The sequence below is a fragment of the Thermothelomyces thermophilus genome, chromosome 7, assembly GCF_000226095.1.
Source record: "Thermothelomyces thermophilus ATCC 42464 chromosome 7, complete sequence".
In the NCBI taxonomy this organism is placed as follows: Eukaryota; Fungi; Ascomycota; class Sordariomycetes; order Sordariales; family Chaetomiaceae; genus Thermothelomyces; species Thermothelomyces thermophilus.
The window spans coordinates 3340457-3356647 of NC_016478.1; the positions used below are offsets into that span (position 1 = coordinate 3340457).

A 16191-nucleotide genomic window follows, 5' to 3' on the forward strand; every position below is an offset into this window, starting at 1 on the left:
AGTCGACTTGTGCTCCAATGGAAAGTGACAACGTAAGAAAAAACCAGAGAAACAGAATGAGTTCTGTGTCTAGGACATTATGGAAGGAAATGCAAGAGAAGATTGACGTTTCGAACAACTAATTGCAAGTTACGGTTAGCCGTGCAGTCCCTTGAGTCACAGGCTCGTCGCAACCCTTTGTCAATATGACAAGAGCCTTTGATATACTCGGGTCAGAACCTGTTAAAGCCCATATCCTCCTTGCCATGGAGTCACATTCCTAGCTTCTTTACGAATTGTGAAAGCAGTTGCCTTCTACTCCCATCACAACCCAATATTATCCCGGTATTGAGACCACACAGTTTCCCCCCCTTCCACAAGAACCGTATTTTATAATTTTATATTTGCAGCAAATGCTCTCTCCAGTCGCCGCGTGTAATTAGCCACTCAATTCACAACCGTCCCACAGGTCTTGTCAAAGTGCACAAAAAGTCAATTCAAGATGATGACGCCCTCGCTCTCTGATGCAGGAAGGATATCAAACAAACACACACACACACACACACACACACAAAAAAAAAAAAAAAAAAGAAAAAAAAAAGACAAGAGCCTCGCCAGTTCCAGTCCCCTCCCGACCCAGAGAATCCGTTATGCCTGACCAACCAACGCCAGTGTGTATGCCCCGGCCCAAACAGCGATTGCGCCAGTCCAAACAACCTGACAAAGGAAGCGAGCCCCGTTGGCTTGAGGTGTGATCAGAGGAGAAGAAAAAAAAAAGAAAGAAACAACCAAACAACCAGCCTCTGCGGCCTCCAGTGGGAAGAACGCGACATGCCTCTTCTCCGAACCCCCCCCCCCCCCACAACAACAAAAAAAAAGCAGATCGCATCCAGTCTCGCGATCAACCCCCCTTTTTAATCCGACATCATCACGACACAACAAAAGCCACAGGGCAGAGAAGGGGCTGCCCCACGCCCAAACAACTTCCTCCCTCACGACCTCAGACGCCGCAACCCCGCCCCGGCGCCTCGAACAGCGCCACCACCACCACCGCCGCCGCCGCCGCCGCCAGTCGCAGCGCTAGACCCGCTGCCTTCCCTCCTCATAGGCTCCCGCTCCCGCTCCCGCTCCCGCTCCCGCTCCCGCTCCCGGCCCCTCTCGAAGCTGCTCCCCGGCCGCCTGGCCGCCGCGCCGGCCAGGTCGTGTCCGCTCACCTTCCTCCTGACCTCGCCGGCGGGGGTAGCACCGCCCGACACCTTCCTCCTCGCGTCCGCCCGACCCGCGCCCGTGCCGGTGGTGGCCCCAGAAGAAGAAGAAGAAGCCGTCGTCGAAGAAGCCGTCGAAGAAGCCGTCGCTCCACCGCTGCCCCCCGTGGCATTGCCGCCTCCGCTGCCCACGCGCCCGACGCTCCTCGCCCGGCCCCGCCGCTCCCTTATCTGCGCCAGCGCCTGCTCCCGCGTCATGGTGGGCGTCAACGCCGGGTTGGTGACGTCGAAGCTCGGCCGGTCCGGGTCGAATCCGTCCTCGCCCGCGGCCCGGCCGGTCTGGCGGGCCGGGGTGCGCAGCCCCTTGAGCAGGCGCTGTGCCAGCGTCGGCCCGTCCTCTGCAGTGGGCTCCGGGCGGAGGGGCACCTTGGTGGTCGTCACCGTCGTCGTCGTCGTCGTCGTCGTTGTGGTGGTGGGGTAGTAGGATGTTGTCGTGTGCGGCCGGACGTGCGGGGCCGCCGTTGACTCGTCTCCGACGTCGCGGCTAGGCAGCGGTTCGGAGAGGGGAGCATCGAGGGAGTCGGCGGATTCTCGTGGGGGAAGGGTTATTTCGGTCGGCTTGCTACTCGCTGCTGCTCCGGTTTCCTCCTCCGCGGGCTCCTCGTGCCGCGCCTCCGGCACTGGGCCGGGCGTCGTGGGGATGTTGAAGGCTGGGGGGGATTCTTGTCTGTGTGGGGCCTCGAGCAGGGATAAGAGGGAGATGCGCTCCTTGTTGAGAACGGCAAAGTCTGGCGGGTCGACCGACGGTGTGCGGCGGTAGTTAGGGTCGCTGTCGGTCGGTGTGATGGGCAAGCTCGTTGCCGGGTCGGTGGGCGACAAACCGGTCGAACCTGCCGACTTGGCCGCTATGGCATCGGCCTCGGCCTGCGACACGGTCCGGAAGATGCCCTCCGCTGGGAGAAAGATGGTGCTACGTCGCGGTTCCTTGCTGCCCTTCAGCAAGTCCGTCTTTGACCGTCTGGGCAACGACTTTGAGGCTTCGACAGAGGCCCGGCGACTCTCGCTAAGTATCATCGGGTCTCCGGCGTCTGAAAACATGCTGGCTCGCTTGCGAGGGCTCGACCGTTGGCGCGACCTGCTCCGCAGCTCCTGTCCTGCAGCACATAGCTTGAGCTGGCACTCCGCCTCGAGGAATTCGACCTGCTCCAGCGCCCGGTCCGCACGCTGCTTCTCCCACTCCCACAGCATCGTAATTCTCTCAATATCCGGGTCCCCGTTATAAAGGGCCGAAACCGAAGACCGCCTGGCGCGTTTTCGCGGGCCTTCTGAGTTACTCCCATCGTCATCGTCAGGGGCGAGTCGCTTAGCCTCGGCTTCGTTCTTGGCCAGGGTCTTGACGGCGTCCAGCTCCTGCTCCAGCATCTTGATTTTCCCCAGAGCTTGATCCAGCTGTTCCTGTAGCCCCGCCAGCCTGTTTTGCGCGTCGAAAGCCTCCTTCTCCCGCGCCTTGCTCCGTTCTCGCTCAGCTTGGAGTTCCTCCTCGGCGGCTCTCCGGGCGGTCCGGCAGGACTTGAGTTCTTCTTGGGCCTTGACGAGCGAGCTCTGCACCTTGAAGGTCTCTTTCCGGGCGCGGCGAATCTCTTTCTCCCACACCTGCTGGGTATGCGCCTGTGTTTCCTTGTTCCGTGCATGATTTTCCTGGTTGTGGTCAGCCGAGGCGCCGGGCAACCGAGCGCGGGGTTAACCCACCATCACAGCCTCCAATCTCTCGCTAACTCTCCTCTCCCTGTCCTTGCTCTCCTCCAGCTGCTTTTTCAACGTCTTCACCTCCTCGCGACAGCGACGCACTTCCGCCTCTGCCTCCTCCCGCCCGATCATGGCGCGTTTGAGGGCGGCGTCGGCGGTCTTGCGCTCAAGGGCTTTGGATTGCATGGCGAGGGAGTTGAATTGATTGATTTTCTCGTGGACGGAGCTGTCGCGGGTCGACACGGTCTCGCCAAGGCGGTCGCGGTGGTGCTGGACCGAGGTGAACAATGCTGACTCGCGCTGCGCGTTGTGCGAAACTGGTTGTAGCGGCTGTGCGCCGCTGGCGGGGCTCGACGGTACCGACATCGTCGAGTGGAGTGCTGCGTGCTATTGTGGTCTCATGCAAGATGTTTCCCTCTTGCTTTTTTGGGACGGTAGGGTGCTGTCTTTTTCTGGCGGCGTGGCCTGCTGGGTTGATGACCGAGGCGCGCAATTCGTAATTTGTGGTGCGATCGTTCGAATGCTAAGCGCGGGTCGACACGGAGCGATTCTTGAGAGGTGTTACGCAAAGATGCGGGCGCCAATATGGCAGCTGATAAAACTCAATGCTGTAGGAAGGTTTTTAGAGATCCAAAGTTCGACTTTCCCCTGTCCGTTTCCCGGTTGTGGTGCTCTGCGATGTGCGACAACGTGTGTGATTTGGCGGGCGAGCGTTTAATTTGGTCGAGTGGGTTGCAGTATTTACTGGACTCGTCTTGGTTATTGCCGTCGGACCAATCACTGAGCGCTTACCCAACCAGGATTGAGTTGCCATGGGCGACGACAGTGGCATGTGGGGCTCGCAGCTTGAGTAATCCGTAACTAACACGCGATCTCCATCGACCATCTCAATCGGTAACGGAGGCGGCCCGCCGGCTTGCCAGTCCGCCGGAGCAGGAGACCAGCCTTCGTCCCGCCTCAGCCTCGCTTATCCGAAACATCCGCTGGCGATCTGGCAACAAAGGCTACGTCAAACGTGGACGTTCTGTCTTTTCCAGTTCTTTTTCCCTCTTACTCCATTCTTCGTCCTCTTTTTACTTTCCATTTATTTTTATCCTACAGTTGCCCAGTTTGTGACACTCCCCGCAGTTCCCAAATGGCCGACGAGACGTCAGCCCGGCGGCGCAAGCCAGCGCCAAACACCACGACGCCCCCCGATTCGGACACGGCAGAGTCACACGATGAGAAACCAAAGCAGCAGCAGGCTGTGTCGAAAAAGCAGAAATCCGCACAGGAGAAGCTCGATGAGGACGAGGCCAACAGCTCGACCGTCCTCGACATCTTTCGCCTGCTCACGTTCCTGATCCTCGCCTACTGCGGCCTGAGCTATCTCATCTCATACGGCGAGACATATTCCCTGGGGCTGCCCAATGCGCCCAAATACTTGAAGGTGGACTGGTGGAAGAAGCAGTTGGTATGCCCCTCCCCTTCCTTTTTCCCCCCTTTCTTCTTTTATTCTCCTGCTTGTCAACTCCCATTCGCCGTTTCTCAGATAGTGCAGCCGGCTAATTCTTCCCCTTCCGCTTCCCGTGTAGCGCGGCCCCATCTACCTCACGCTGGACGAGCTCGCGGCCTACGACGGCAGCGATCCTTCCAAGCCCATCTACCTCGCCATCAACGGCACCATCTACGACGTGTCGTCCAACCCGGGGACGTACGGGCCCGGTGGGTCGTACCGGTTCTTCTCTGGGTGCGACGCGTCGCGGGCCTTCGTGACCGGGTGCTTCGCCGAGGACCGGACAGCCGACATGCGCGGCGTCGAGGAAATGTACCTGCCTCTCGACGACCCGGACGTCGACCGGCACTGGAGCGCGGCCGAGCTGGCCGAGCTCAAGAAGCAGGAGCGCGCCGCGGCCGAGAAGAAGGTGCACGACAACCTGGCGCACTGGGTCAACTTCTTCCGGAACCACCCCAAGTACGACTTTGTCGGTTACGTCAAGCGGCCCGAGGGGTGGCCCGAGACGGAGCCGAGGCGGAAGCTGTGCGACCAGGCCGCCAAGGGGCGGAAGAAGAGGGTTGTGTCGGGGAAGTAGAAGGGAGAAGAAAGCAGCAGTTCATCCGTGCTTGGGCACTTGGCATGTTGCAAGGAGAGGAACGCTCGTAATAGAGCAAGTGGGGCACTTCAAAAGTAGGCTCATTTCCCCCCCTTCTTGGCAGGGGAAGGTTTGCTGTTCTCTTTCCAGATAACTAGACACATCACGCATTTTATATTCCGATGCAGTATATGTATGTATCACAACAACACAACGCCCTGAGGCGGAAAGTCAGGTACCATGTACAGCAATCATGAATCCATAGACAAGTTCACCACAGCCGTCTCCTCCGAACGGCCCTTGTCCTCAAACACCGCACATTATATCCCGCTGAAGAAAAAAAGCGCAAACCCCGAACCAAACGAAAAACTGATGCCTACTCCCCACTGACCTGCCGCTCTACAAGAGCAGGGCAACAGCGCCAGCGGCGGCGAGAGCGAACATGCTGGGCGCGGACAGAATGCCGGCACCGGCGACGATACCGGTCGATGAAGGAACGGCGCTCGTACCCGAGGCCGAGCCAGTGCCAGAGCCAGAGTCAGAGCCAGTGCCGGTGCCAGAGCCAGTGCCAGAGTCGGAGCCGGAGTCGGAGCCGGTGCCAGAACCAGAGTCTGAACCGGAACCGGAGCCGGAGCCGCCGGTGGAGCCGGTGCCATCGCCGCCCGCGGAGCTGCCGGGAACGACGGTGGTGGCGCCGGCAGCGAGGGCCTTGTAGTTCTCGAGGGTGCGGGTTGCGTTGGCGGGTCTGTGAAGAAGGTGGGTGCGTTAGCGAAATGTCGTGTTGGTTGTTATCGTTCTTCTTCTTCTTGTTGTTGCGGTTGTCGTAATCACAACGGGGTCTCGATCAGGCCGAGGGGAGCAAAAACAGGAAAACTCACGATTCATTGATGACCATGACCATGCCGTTTTGGCAGTGCTTGCCCTGGGCACAGTACAACCACAGCGGCTTGGTGTCGTTGATCTGGATGCTGTACGTCGGGTACATGCCCTCGGCAGCGCTCGCGGCCACGGGGACGAAGCCCGAGTGGATGCCGGTGATGTTGCTGTGCATGCTGACGGGCTGGCACGGCTGGTCAAACGTCGACTGCGTCACGGTGTGGTTGCCGGCCTGGAACTGGAATTGCACCCAGTCGCCGGGCGGTACCACGAGCCTCTCGGGTGAAAAAGTCAGATTGCCGTTGGCCGCCACCGTGACGGGCCAGACCTTCTGGGCTGGGGCTTGTCAGTATTCTTCTTTCATTCTCTTGACTCTTTCACTCTCTCTTCTTCTCCGCCGACGCGTTTTCAGGGAACCACTAACCGGATGCCACGCTCGTCAGAGCGGCGAGAGCGAGTGCTGTGAACTGCATCTTGATAACTTGCGGATGTGTGTATCGCTGAAGAGAGCGCCTGGCCCGTTCAAAGAGTGACTTGAAACAGATAAGAAGCGACTTGCGCTTGGAAAGAAGGACAGGACTAGCCTGTGTAGTGAGAATTACGAGAAATGGTGACGGGCACCGAGAGAAGAGGAAGGGGAGAAAAAAACGAGAGGGAACCTCGAACTGATTACTACGGGCCTGAGGAGAAGGGAAGGGATCGCTTGGCCTGGAGATCAGGCCGGCATGACTTATAACTTGTTTCCGAGCAGCCCTTCCAGAGAGTGAGGGAATGACCGATGGTGCAGGGCAGCCTTGGTAAGGAAGGTGGAGGCGCAAGGGGTTTGCCGCCCCCAGGGGTCCAGGGTCAAGTTTGAAGCTGGTGAAACATCGCGAAGGTTTTTTTTTTTTTTTTTTTTTTTTTTTTTTTTTTTTTTTTTTGCCCACGGTGCATCTTCCATTGCGCTCTACACTACAGGCGCGACGCAGCAATTAGAAAAAAAAAGGAAGATGACAAGGCCAAGAAAACCGCCTTACCGAAAGCGTTCCTCCACGGCACACCGCATGCTCCTGAATCGGACAAAGATACACATTCGGGGTAGCTGCCCTGACATTTCTCTCCGTACGAAAAGTTACTAAGCTAACTTTGATCAATAACAGGGAGATCATCGCCCCTGCGCCTGGACAGAAAGAATGGTGAATCGCTAGCTCGAAATTCTGGCGCGTTGATGTCAATTCATCAACCAAGCAAAAGCCAGAATGCGAAGCACCGTGGACTTTGGCTATTGCAAAGGGCTTGCAGTTTTACCACGTTCAAGGCTCGACTCCCGAACTCGGTGGGCGAAAAGTCCCACGGAAGCCGCGTTGACAGATTGGTGGGCTTCGCCGGATGATGCGGGAGCCGAAAATAAGGTTGCGGTTGCAGGCTGCGCTCTCGCGGGGAATGGACCGCTGGGTGGTCTGGGCTGTGCGGGATGACAGGGGTCTTCAGCCCCCGGCCGCAGCCTGTGACACTTGTCAAACGTCTTGGGGTTTCAGGGCCCGCCACCGAGCGCTAGGGAGTCGGAACTTTCTTCAGCGAGCCCCATCGACTTTGCCTCGAAAAGCTAGCTCATTACTTAGCACAGGCGCCGATTCTTGGGTTCGTGCCTTGAGAACAGAAAACTCCTCATTGGTTGTCCCTCATACACTAAACGACATCCAATACGTGCAAGTTTAGGTGTGTGATCTGTACAGGCGTTTGTTTTTCGTGTTGTGTTGATGGTAAACAAGATTGCTTCCGTTCGTCTCCAGCCTGCCATGGGACACTGAGACTGGATACTAAGGAGACGGGGATGACCCAGAAGAGTAATCCCTACACAAACAGGTCCTGGATGATATGTGAACCTGCAAAACGATGAAAATCGTCGTCTTGGTGTGAGGATCGGCCCTCGATCGGGGCCGGTATGGTCATTTTGGTCGCTGTCTGATATATGTATGGCCTTTGCCGAATCGTAGCCTTCACTTGGCTTGATCCCCTTTGCATCTTAGCCCGTGTTCTTTCAGATCTTCCCTTTTTAAATACCCGGCCATCCTGAAGGAGTCTTGGCTGAGTCCACGCTGCTGTGGTGCCCTGCATCGATGTGACAGTCCATCGTCTTCCCCGTCACTACTCAGCACTCATCCGGGAGATATTGGCGAGATGGCGGACGATGACACGATGATAGAGTTGCGCAGGGTACGTGAATATGTACCCATACCGACCAGTCGATAACTAGCCGAACCCGCCAGACCGCTCTTGCTGGGTGCTCACAACATCTTCCGTGCTGATGGCGATTAAACTGGGCCCTGGACCCCTTGCGCCAGACCCTTTGGCTCCGTGTCTTGACGCTGCTCGTTTCTATGACTTCCCCATTCATAGATCCATCAAAAGTTGCGGTGCAATCTTCTCCAGGTCCTCGACCTGCCCGCGATCGTTAGCCAAAACCAACGTGAAATAGATGCAAACCCGAGGGACAGAGAGATGGGATAATATCATGTGGGCAAAACACACCTCCAGAAACCCTCCCTCCCTCTCCACGGCCGCCCGCGCAATGGCCTCCCTCACGAACACGTCCACGTACCGCGCCACCGCGGCGTTCGCATCCCTCGTGATCCTCGTCTCCTCCCGCCCAAAGAAACCGTGCAAGATGCGCGTCAACAGCTCGGGCGGAATCCTCTCTCTCTCGTCGTCGTCGTCCTCGCCCCCTTCTTCTCCCTCTTCGTCCGCCTCTCCCATGTCGTGATCCCCATCGCCGCCGCCGCGGCCGCCGCCACCTCTGACGTCGTCACCTTCTTCGAGCGCAAAAGCCTCATCCTCTTCCTGCTGTTCCTGCTCACGCTGCGGTAGCTGGCGTTTCCTTCCGCGCGGCGTGCCGCTCTCGTTCCCCCTTCCCCGCGACCCAACAGCAACCCGTCTGACTGGCCCCGAAGCGGCTGCTGCAATGGCTCCCCGACTTGCGCCCGTTGTGCCTCTCCCGCGGCCACCAGTGGCGGATCGGGTCGCTGATGCCCGAGGTGGCATTTCAGGTTGAGTGATGTGTCCAGGTAAAGGGTGAGGTATATTCGCTGTGCAACAGTTGCCTCTAACAATTGAAACGGAGCTAACCCGCTCTAAGATACCTTTGTGGTAAGTCGGGTGCGCACATCCTTCGCAGACGCGACGCGGGTTGATTGAATTACGTAACACATACGTCGCGGTCCCGCGTAATTGCGATAATCACTGGTATCAGTTTACCATCAAGATCAATTGACACCATGTGGTATAGTATTGGGAAATCACCGTCCAATTGGCCAGAACTATGGGATCTATGAGTCGCATGCAACAAAAGGAAACACCCACGCGAAGCAAACAGCAACCCCACGCACGACGGTAGTCAAGAATACACCGGGAACGGCTCAAAGAGTATAAATTACAGCGGGTGACCGGCCCATCCGCGTCCCAGTAACGCCAGATATGCCCAGTTTTTGCGCCCCGCATACCCATCGTCGAGAAGCATGTGCTGCCTGCCACGAAGGATCCCGGGCCCCCAGCTCAACGCAGCCCACGTCCCCACGTCCCCTCCAGCCGAGCCAGCTGCTCCGATCTGGATGAGCCCCAAACTGTCTCCATCGACTAGAATGTTGTACAGTGGTTAGGGCAATTTAGCCAGAGCCGCCCTTGAAGGCCTTGCCGAAGAGGAGGATCTGGAGCTGGTCATAGATAGAGAGCACACCAGCACCAGCGACACCACGGAGGATGTTGGCACCAGCGCCCTTGAAGAGAGACTTGACACCCTCCTTGGCGATGATCTGACGGAAAGCATCGATCGAGCTCTTGTACTTGACGGCCTCACCAGAGGTCATCATCATGCGACGACGGACGGTATCAAGAGGGTACGAGGCGATACCGGCACCAGTGGTGACGCACCAGCCGAGCAGGAAGGAGGCGAGGAAGTTGTTGGCGAGAGGGCCGACAAGGACGACGGGCTTGATGGAGTCGTACATGCCGAAGTACAGACCACGGTAGACGACGATACCGGCGACGGAGGGACCGAAGCCACGGTACAGACCGGCAATACCGTCGCTGGCCAGGGTCTTGCGGTAGACGTCGATAAGACCGTTGAACTGGCGGGCACCACCACCCTTGGCGGACTTGGCGTCGTTCGCAAGACGGGTACGGGCATAGTCGAGCGAGTAGACGAAGAGGAGGGAGGTGGCACCGGCAGCCTGGGTATGATTAAGCACGGTGCTCAACACGAGAATATGACGGGAAGAAAACTTACACCACCGGAGGCCAGGTTACCAGCCATCCACTTGGCGTAGCCATCCTTGTCCTTCTTGTAGCCGAACATGGCCTTGAACTTGTCACGGAAGGCGAAGTTCAGAGCCTGGGTAGGGAAGTAACGGATGACGTTGGCAGTGTTGCCACGCCACAGAGCCATGAGACCCTCATCGGCGGTGGTGCGGCGGAAGCAGTCGATGATGCCATTGTAGCGGCGGTCGAGGCGGCCAGCCTTGATCATCTCATCCTACGCGAACATTAGCAACGTCCGATCAGAGACGTAGTTGCGATGCCTTGGCCCAGTGACGCGAATGCCACGTGACACCGGAATGTCGGATCGGCGCTAGAGCCGCAAATCGCGCTTCACCACATCCGAGATCCAGGGGGCAAGGCATATCAGATAGCGATGATAACACATACCTGGTTCTGGACGAGGAGCTTGATACGCTCAATAGGGGCAGCGGCGGTCTTCGAGACGGCGGCGGAGACACCACCCACTGTTTGCGATGTCAGCATCATATTTCGTGGTCGAACCAACTGCGGCGCAGAAAGCCTGCGCCAGCCTCGGCCAGATATGTCCAGCAGATGAACCGTGTTCAAAAAAGTTCGAATTCACATACTCAGGAAGTCGACCACGAAGGGCTGTTGAAACAACGTGTTAGCGATTATTCACGCCGAGGCTTTATCTGTTGGCGATGGGGAAATCCCGCTCCATGAGACTGAGGGCAAATGGGTGCACCAGCGCACTCGACAGTTGTCGCAAAATCCACTGAACCCAGCCTTCGCGTTCAATTGGCTATTGCGATCCAAATGACGAGCAGCGATGACAGAGGGACACGATGATTGCAATAGCGAGGATAATGTGCGGGCGGAAAGCGACGACTTACCGGCATGCCCAGGATCTTGGTCTCCTGCTTGTTCGACATCTTGTCCGTTTGATCAAAGATGACTCCAAAGCGAAAAGAATGGAGTGGAGAGGGAATCCAAGCTCTACGATGAGAGTCGAGGAAAATGAAGGTTGCAGGATGTCGCGCGAATATAAATTCTGCGAACCTGGGGAGTTTGGGGAAGAGGGAAAAAAATTCGCAAACAGGCTCGGAAGCGACCAGCTTTTGAGCTGCGAATCTTTCCGTCCCCCTGGTCCCGCTAGGCGCACGGACCACTCAAAACACCCACTGCACTGCACGGCAACGGGAGGGCAGCGTGCTCGCTTTTGCAGCCTTGCCGGTGGCGCTAAGAAATTCGCAATGCCGGCAAAGCCCGAGGTCCCCATCTTTTCTTTGCCCACGCCAAGTTGAGGGCGGCCAAATGGGAGTTCTTCTTTCACGAGTCAAGGCGGGTTCTGGAATTCCCGCTGTGTCAAAGACCAGACCCAACTACTCTGTACTGCATGCCTGATACAAGGTTCATCACAAAGTCGTTTTGGGCAAAGTCTTTGTTTTTTTTTTTTTTTTTTTTTGACTAGAATTAGATTAAGTCGAGCCCGGTTGCTTATCGCAATCCAAGCGTGAAGCCAGCGTAAAACTTTCAATTATCTTTTTGACACGACCCTGAATGTTCCTCGGCGCAAAGGTTCCACGAGGCTAACGAGACTTCCGAGAGGGTTTAGCAGCCAATGACAATGTGCCAATTGGGACAGGATGGAAAACATTTTTTTCACGTTTTCAGAACCTGAAGTCGTCAAACAACAAGGCCCACCAGCCACCGTCTGCTTGATAGGGGAGGCCGATGTACACGTATTGGAGATTTGACGTAGAGCGACGCTTGCCCCTGTTCCGATTTGCCCAATTTCGGCACAGCGGGTCGTTCTACTTTTTGCGCGTGGCAAGTGACAGAAACACACTACCATGAGAGGCGGCGAGTCTCGCAAATTCTTGGATCCTGAATGGTTCCAGTGAGGAGCTCATGATACGTGCACGCATTTAATCGTTGGCAACTTGGAGAACTCGCTTGGTTGCAAAGCTGGATATGGTAGTCGAGGTTAACGACTGGTGCCTCATATGCTCAAGTGTTCCTCGCCTTCGTGCGAGAGCAACACTGTCGCCATGTGTCAATAGATTTCTTCATAGGGGACCAGGTAGGTCGTGATGATTCAGTCTACTACTATGGGAGCAATAAACCAACACTGTGACGACCGGGCAAGCAAGTCTTAGACGGGTATCATCAATTCGCTACACTGATGTGCCCGTCTATTTCCCTTCGAGGGACACACGCCAATGTCCAATGGCTCTCACAGCGTCATTTGGCATGGTCGTTTGCTTGATCATACCCCGACCCTGACAGGGCGGAGCGGCGGCGTTGTTCGTATCTTGATGCAATTCCAGTCTAAGGATCTGGAGCACTTCCGATCCCTATGCTACACCGACCGAGCTGCAAATGAAACCCAGTCCCAGAGACGTAGCCGTGTCCGAAAAACCGTAACCTCAAGCGAACCGCCGCTAACGAAGTTGCATTCCGCCTGTCAGGTCCGTCGATATGATATGTGGGAGTTTACTCGGCAGCGCCAACGGCACGAGCTGCAAGTATCTTGTCAGCTTCTGCGGAAATGTACGTTTTTTTTAAAGTCGTCCGTCACGTACTGTAGATCTTCATCTTGCTGTGTCCCACCACTTGCTTGATCTGGCCCTTCTCCTCGAGGTCCTTGAGGCACTTCCGGGCGAGCGAACCGTTGATCTTGAGCCTGTCGACGAGCGTAGCAACCGTCACCAGACGGTACGACTGCACATCCTTGTAGAGCTTATCGGAAGTGGCCTTGTCGAGGATGACGGCGTGTTGGGCCTTGTCCTTGACTGTTCGGAGGCAGATCGCGTTAGCAACGGACACTCAGGCCAACATATCGGCAATGCGCCGGCGGAGAAAAGCGCTTACCCTTCCCCTTGGACCACTTCTTCTTCTGCTTCTTCGCACCAGCTGCCGCCGCGGGAGCCATTTTGATGGATGTTCTGGTGGTTGATGAAGGTTGGAGTCGGGGTCGAGGCGCAAAAGGCGGGGAGTTTTTTCTGAGAGGCCGCGCTGCCAGATGCCAAAGCTTAGGTTAACCGAGCCCTAATAAAATGGGGCGCTCTGAGTGGCTGCGCTCCCGCCCAGACCACTCCCAGCGGGGCCACCAAAAAATTCACGACCACACGCTCAAGCCTTCTGTGTCGTCGTCCTGCACGCCAAACTTCCAATCCATCACCACCTTCAGCTTTTCAGCCAGCCGACCACCGCAAACATGTCTGAAGGCGAAGTCGAAGTGGCCACCTCCAGCTACGACGTCCTCCCCAAGGAGGTCCTGGCCGAGGTTGGCAGCGTCAAGCTGTTCAGTACGTCCAGCCAGCGCATTGCCCACGTTCGATCGCAAATCGATGCATCGGCGGCAAAACCCATGGCCGGGACTCAAACGCTGACTTGGTACCAATTGCAGACCGCTGGAGCTACGAGGATGTTGAGATCCGGGACATCTCCCTGACGTAAGACAACACCTGGACTTTGCGACGACATGGGCTGCTTAGGATCGGAGTGGACGTACGGGATGTTTTTGTGTTGGGATCGGAGGCTAACGGGCACCTCTGCAGCGACTACATCCAGATCCGCTCTCCGGTCTACATCCCTCACTCCGCTGGTCGCTATGCCACCAAGCGGTTCCGCAAGGCCAACTGCCCCATCATTGAGCGTCTCACCAACTCTCTGATGATGCACGGCCGAAACAACGGCAAGAAGCTGATGGCCGTTCGCATCGTCGCGCACGCCTTCGAGATCGTAAGGACTTGGGGAAGCTTCTCCCAAAAACTTCAGGCAGGTAACTGACTGGATCTTAGATCCACCTCATGACCGACCAGAACCCCATCCAAGTCGCCGTTGATGCCATTGTCAACTGCGGCCCCCGCGAAGACAGCACCCGTATCGGCTCTGCTGGTACTGTCCGGAGACAGGCCGTCGATGTCTCTCCTCTGCGTCGCGTCAACCAGGCCATTGCCCTCCTCACAACCGGTGCCCGCGAGGCCTCCTTCCGCAACGTCAAGTCGATTGCCGAGTGCCTTGCTGAGGAGCTGATCAACGCTGCCAAGGGCAGCAGCAACTCGTACGCCATCAAGAAGAAGGACGAGTTGGAGCGTGTGGCCAAGAGCAACCGGTAAACGGTTGCTTGGTTGGAAGGCATATTGGACCGGGACGGGACGGATTTTACGGCTTTTTATGCAGGGCTGCTTTTGCGCGTTACGGTCTGGTGGATGCATGGCATTCTTGTCACACAGGCACAAATAGGGCTCTCGCAGAAAAGGGAGCAAATGGTGATCCTCTGACAAGATTGGCGTCTTGCGGTGCGGTACTGTGCTATGCTCGTTGCGTGGCGTTTCTGGTCTCTCTTATCTGGCATGCTCAAAACAGTGACAGAGGAACCCTGGTATCAATAACTCCAGCCTTCCATGACAAACCATCAAAAGTCTATGTAAGAACGAGGAGAAGATGCACGAAACACGTGGAATTCCCGGCCGCGTTTCCTTCAAATCCCCTTCACCTCTGGCTCAACCTCCACCCTTAGAAACATTCCTACATGCGGGATCCCCTCCTCAAACCACCTCCCCATCCCCTCGTCCATCCGAAACCCGCATTTCTCCCACACCTTGACGGCGCCCTCCTGCGCGTGGCAACAGATCAGTCCGTTCCAGCGCGGCAGCGCCCCGCCGCGCTCCATACCCAGGTGTTCGAACCCGTGCTCGGCCGGGCTAGGGTCGAAGTAGGACGGATGCGTGCGTATCCAGTCGATGGCCGTGTGCACCAGCTGCTGGGCGATGCCGCGGCCACGGAATTCTTTGATCACCGCGAGCCGGCCGAGCTTGACGTAGGGCTCGACGCCGTCGTGGAAGGTTGTAGAGCGGTCGGGGCTAAATGTCGGTTTGGTGACAGGAGCAGTTGTGGAGCCGGCCTCGACGGGCGTGGCTGCTGGCGAGCCGTCTTTCCCTTCTTCCGGGGGGGCGCTGTTGATGCCGACCAGCTCGCCGTCGACGTAGACGCCCCCGTTGAGCGGATGGTGCGGGTGCGGGAAGGGCACCAGGCGCACGGTGCCGATCGGCACGGACTGGGTCTCGCTCTGGCGCGGGCGGACGACCTCGCCCGTCGACGGGTCGGTGACGGCCGGGGTGATGGTCTTGTTCACCGACGCATAAATGACCCAGTGGGCACACCGCGGGTCATCGGAGTCAAACTCGTTGGACTGCGGGATGTTTTGCTCCTGGACGAAGACTTGTGATCGGACCGTCATGGCGTCGAGAAAGGTGCGCGGGATCGAGGCCGCATTTGGCTGCTCTTCCGGCGGGAGGGCGCGCTCCCACGCGAGAGGCGTCGGCTCGAGGAGCGAGATAAATGGCGTGCCCATTATCGTTGTCCTTTTTTCAGCTCTTAGATTTGAATTATTGGGTGGACGCAAGTTCGGACTTGCGAACTAAGCGGCCTGGGCGATTTCAATTCGGACCTGCGTTCGTTGCTTGTGGAAATTTCTCTTGCTCTGGGAACTCGGCGATGCTTCCGTGGTTTCGTAGCAGCAGCCGTCTCCACAAATAAAACCAAAAGTTCGGTCGGCTAAATCAAGCGTTCCACAATGCAGGAGAATGAGGGAATACACCCGACAAAGCTACCACAGCCACGTCGCCGCCGGCTTCCACCTCCGTGCTCTCCGACCGGCTCGGGCACGGTGTTATGCCGATCGCGGGGCACCGTGGCGGGAGTAAATTGCGGGGCATCTATCGGCAAGGTTGGGGGGGGTGACCGATTCCCGGTCTTTCCCTCCGAGCTTCTCAAGGTTTGGGACGGACAAGACTCCGTTGCCACTTTCAGCCTTACCAAACCTTCTGAACGGCGAGAATCTATTGATACAGACTACTGTCGATACGCTTGCAAGCCAATGACGTGTTTGTCGGTCACAAGACCCCAAGAAGATTCATCTTGGTAAATCAGCGCCATAGAAAACACTAGGAAGTTTCTGGCATTGTTCGATAATGCCGATAATTAACAGACTTTCTCCCTCGACACCTTGAGTGCTCTCAAAAGCTGCGTCGTTTCACGCTTCACAAGAT

General features: G+C 57.0%; 7 protein-coding genes across 7 annotated transcripts; 2 read left to right on the forward strand and 5 right to left on the reverse strand.

The window, feature by feature from the left end:
- Window positions 1–938: 938 nt before the first annotated feature.
- Window positions 939–3405, reverse strand: MYCTH_2312952 (uncharacterized protein). Its single transcript, XM_003667237.1, has 2 exons — window positions 2934–3405; window positions 939–2882 (listed from the first exon to the last, which is right to left on the reverse strand). Exons 1-2 carry the CDS (start codon window positions 3294–3296, stop codon window positions 972–974), a joined length of 2274 nt encoding a protein of 757 aa, XP_003667285.1. The 5' UTR covers window positions 3297–3405; the 3' UTR covers window positions 939–971.
- Window positions 3406–3926: 521 nt separating this feature from the next.
- Window positions 3927–6750, forward strand: MYCTH_112411 (uncharacterized protein). The gene is made up of 4 exons (XM_003667238.1): window positions 3927–4383; window positions 4505–5747; window positions 5881–6214; window positions 6303–6750. Exons 1-2 carry the CDS (start codon window positions 4066–4068, stop codon window positions 5000–5002), a joined length of 816 nt encoding a protein of 271 aa, XP_003667286.1. The 5' UTR covers window positions 3927–4065; the 3' UTR covers window positions 5003–5747; window positions 5881–6214; window positions 6303–6750.
- Window positions 6751–8251: 1501 nt separating this feature from the next.
- On the reverse strand, window positions 8252–8614 carry MYCTH_2070850 (uncharacterized protein; the record flags this gene model as incomplete). The annotated part of the gene is made up of 2 exons (XM_003667239.1): window positions 8252–8299; window positions 8390–8614. The coding sequence occupies 2 exons, from the start codon at window positions 8612–8614 to the stop codon at window positions 8252–8254; spliced, it is 273 nt and encodes a 90-aa protein (XP_003667287.1).
- A 33-nt stretch (window positions 8615–8647) lies between these two features.
- MYCTH_2316753 (uncharacterized protein) lies at window positions 8648–11195 on the reverse strand. The gene is made up of 5 exons (XM_003667240.1): window positions 11026–11195; window positions 10759–10780; window positions 10559–10635; window positions 10140–10385; window positions 8648–10083 (listed from the first exon to the last, which is right to left on the reverse strand). The coding sequence occupies exons 1-5, from the start codon at window positions 11062–11064 to the stop codon at window positions 9520–9522; spliced, it is 948 nt and encodes a 315-aa protein (XP_003667288.1). The 5' UTR covers window positions 11065–11195; the 3' UTR covers window positions 8648–9519.
- A 1000-nt stretch (window positions 11196–12195) lies between these two features.
- Window positions 12196–13127, reverse strand: MYCTH_71631 (uncharacterized protein). The gene is made up of 3 exons (XM_003667241.1): window positions 13007–13127; window positions 12718–12927; window positions 12196–12654 (listed from the first exon to the last, which is right to left on the reverse strand). The coding sequence occupies exons 1-3, from the start codon at window positions 13065–13067 to the stop codon at window positions 12629–12631; spliced, it is 297 nt and encodes a 98-aa protein (XP_003667289.1). The 5' UTR covers window positions 13068–13127; the 3' UTR covers window positions 12196–12628.
- Window positions 13128–13237: 110 nt separating this feature from the next.
- On the forward strand, window positions 13238–14488 carry MYCTH_2312962 (uncharacterized protein). Its single transcript, XM_003667242.1, has 4 exons — window positions 13238–13443; window positions 13545–13590; window positions 13696–13879; window positions 13939–14488. Exons 1-4 carry the CDS (start codon window positions 13353–13355, stop codon window positions 14254–14256), a joined length of 639 nt encoding a protein of 212 aa, XP_003667290.1. The 5' UTR covers window positions 13238–13352; the 3' UTR covers window positions 14257–14488.
- Window positions 14489–15605, reverse strand: MYCTH_2312964 (uncharacterized protein). Its single transcript, XM_003667243.1, has one exon. It carries the CDS (start codon window positions 15492–15494, stop codon window positions 14622–14624), a length of 873 nt encoding a protein of 290 aa, XP_003667291.1. The 5' UTR covers window positions 15495–15605; the 3' UTR covers window positions 14489–14621.
- Between the last annotated feature and the right edge of the window lie 586 nt (window positions 15606–16191).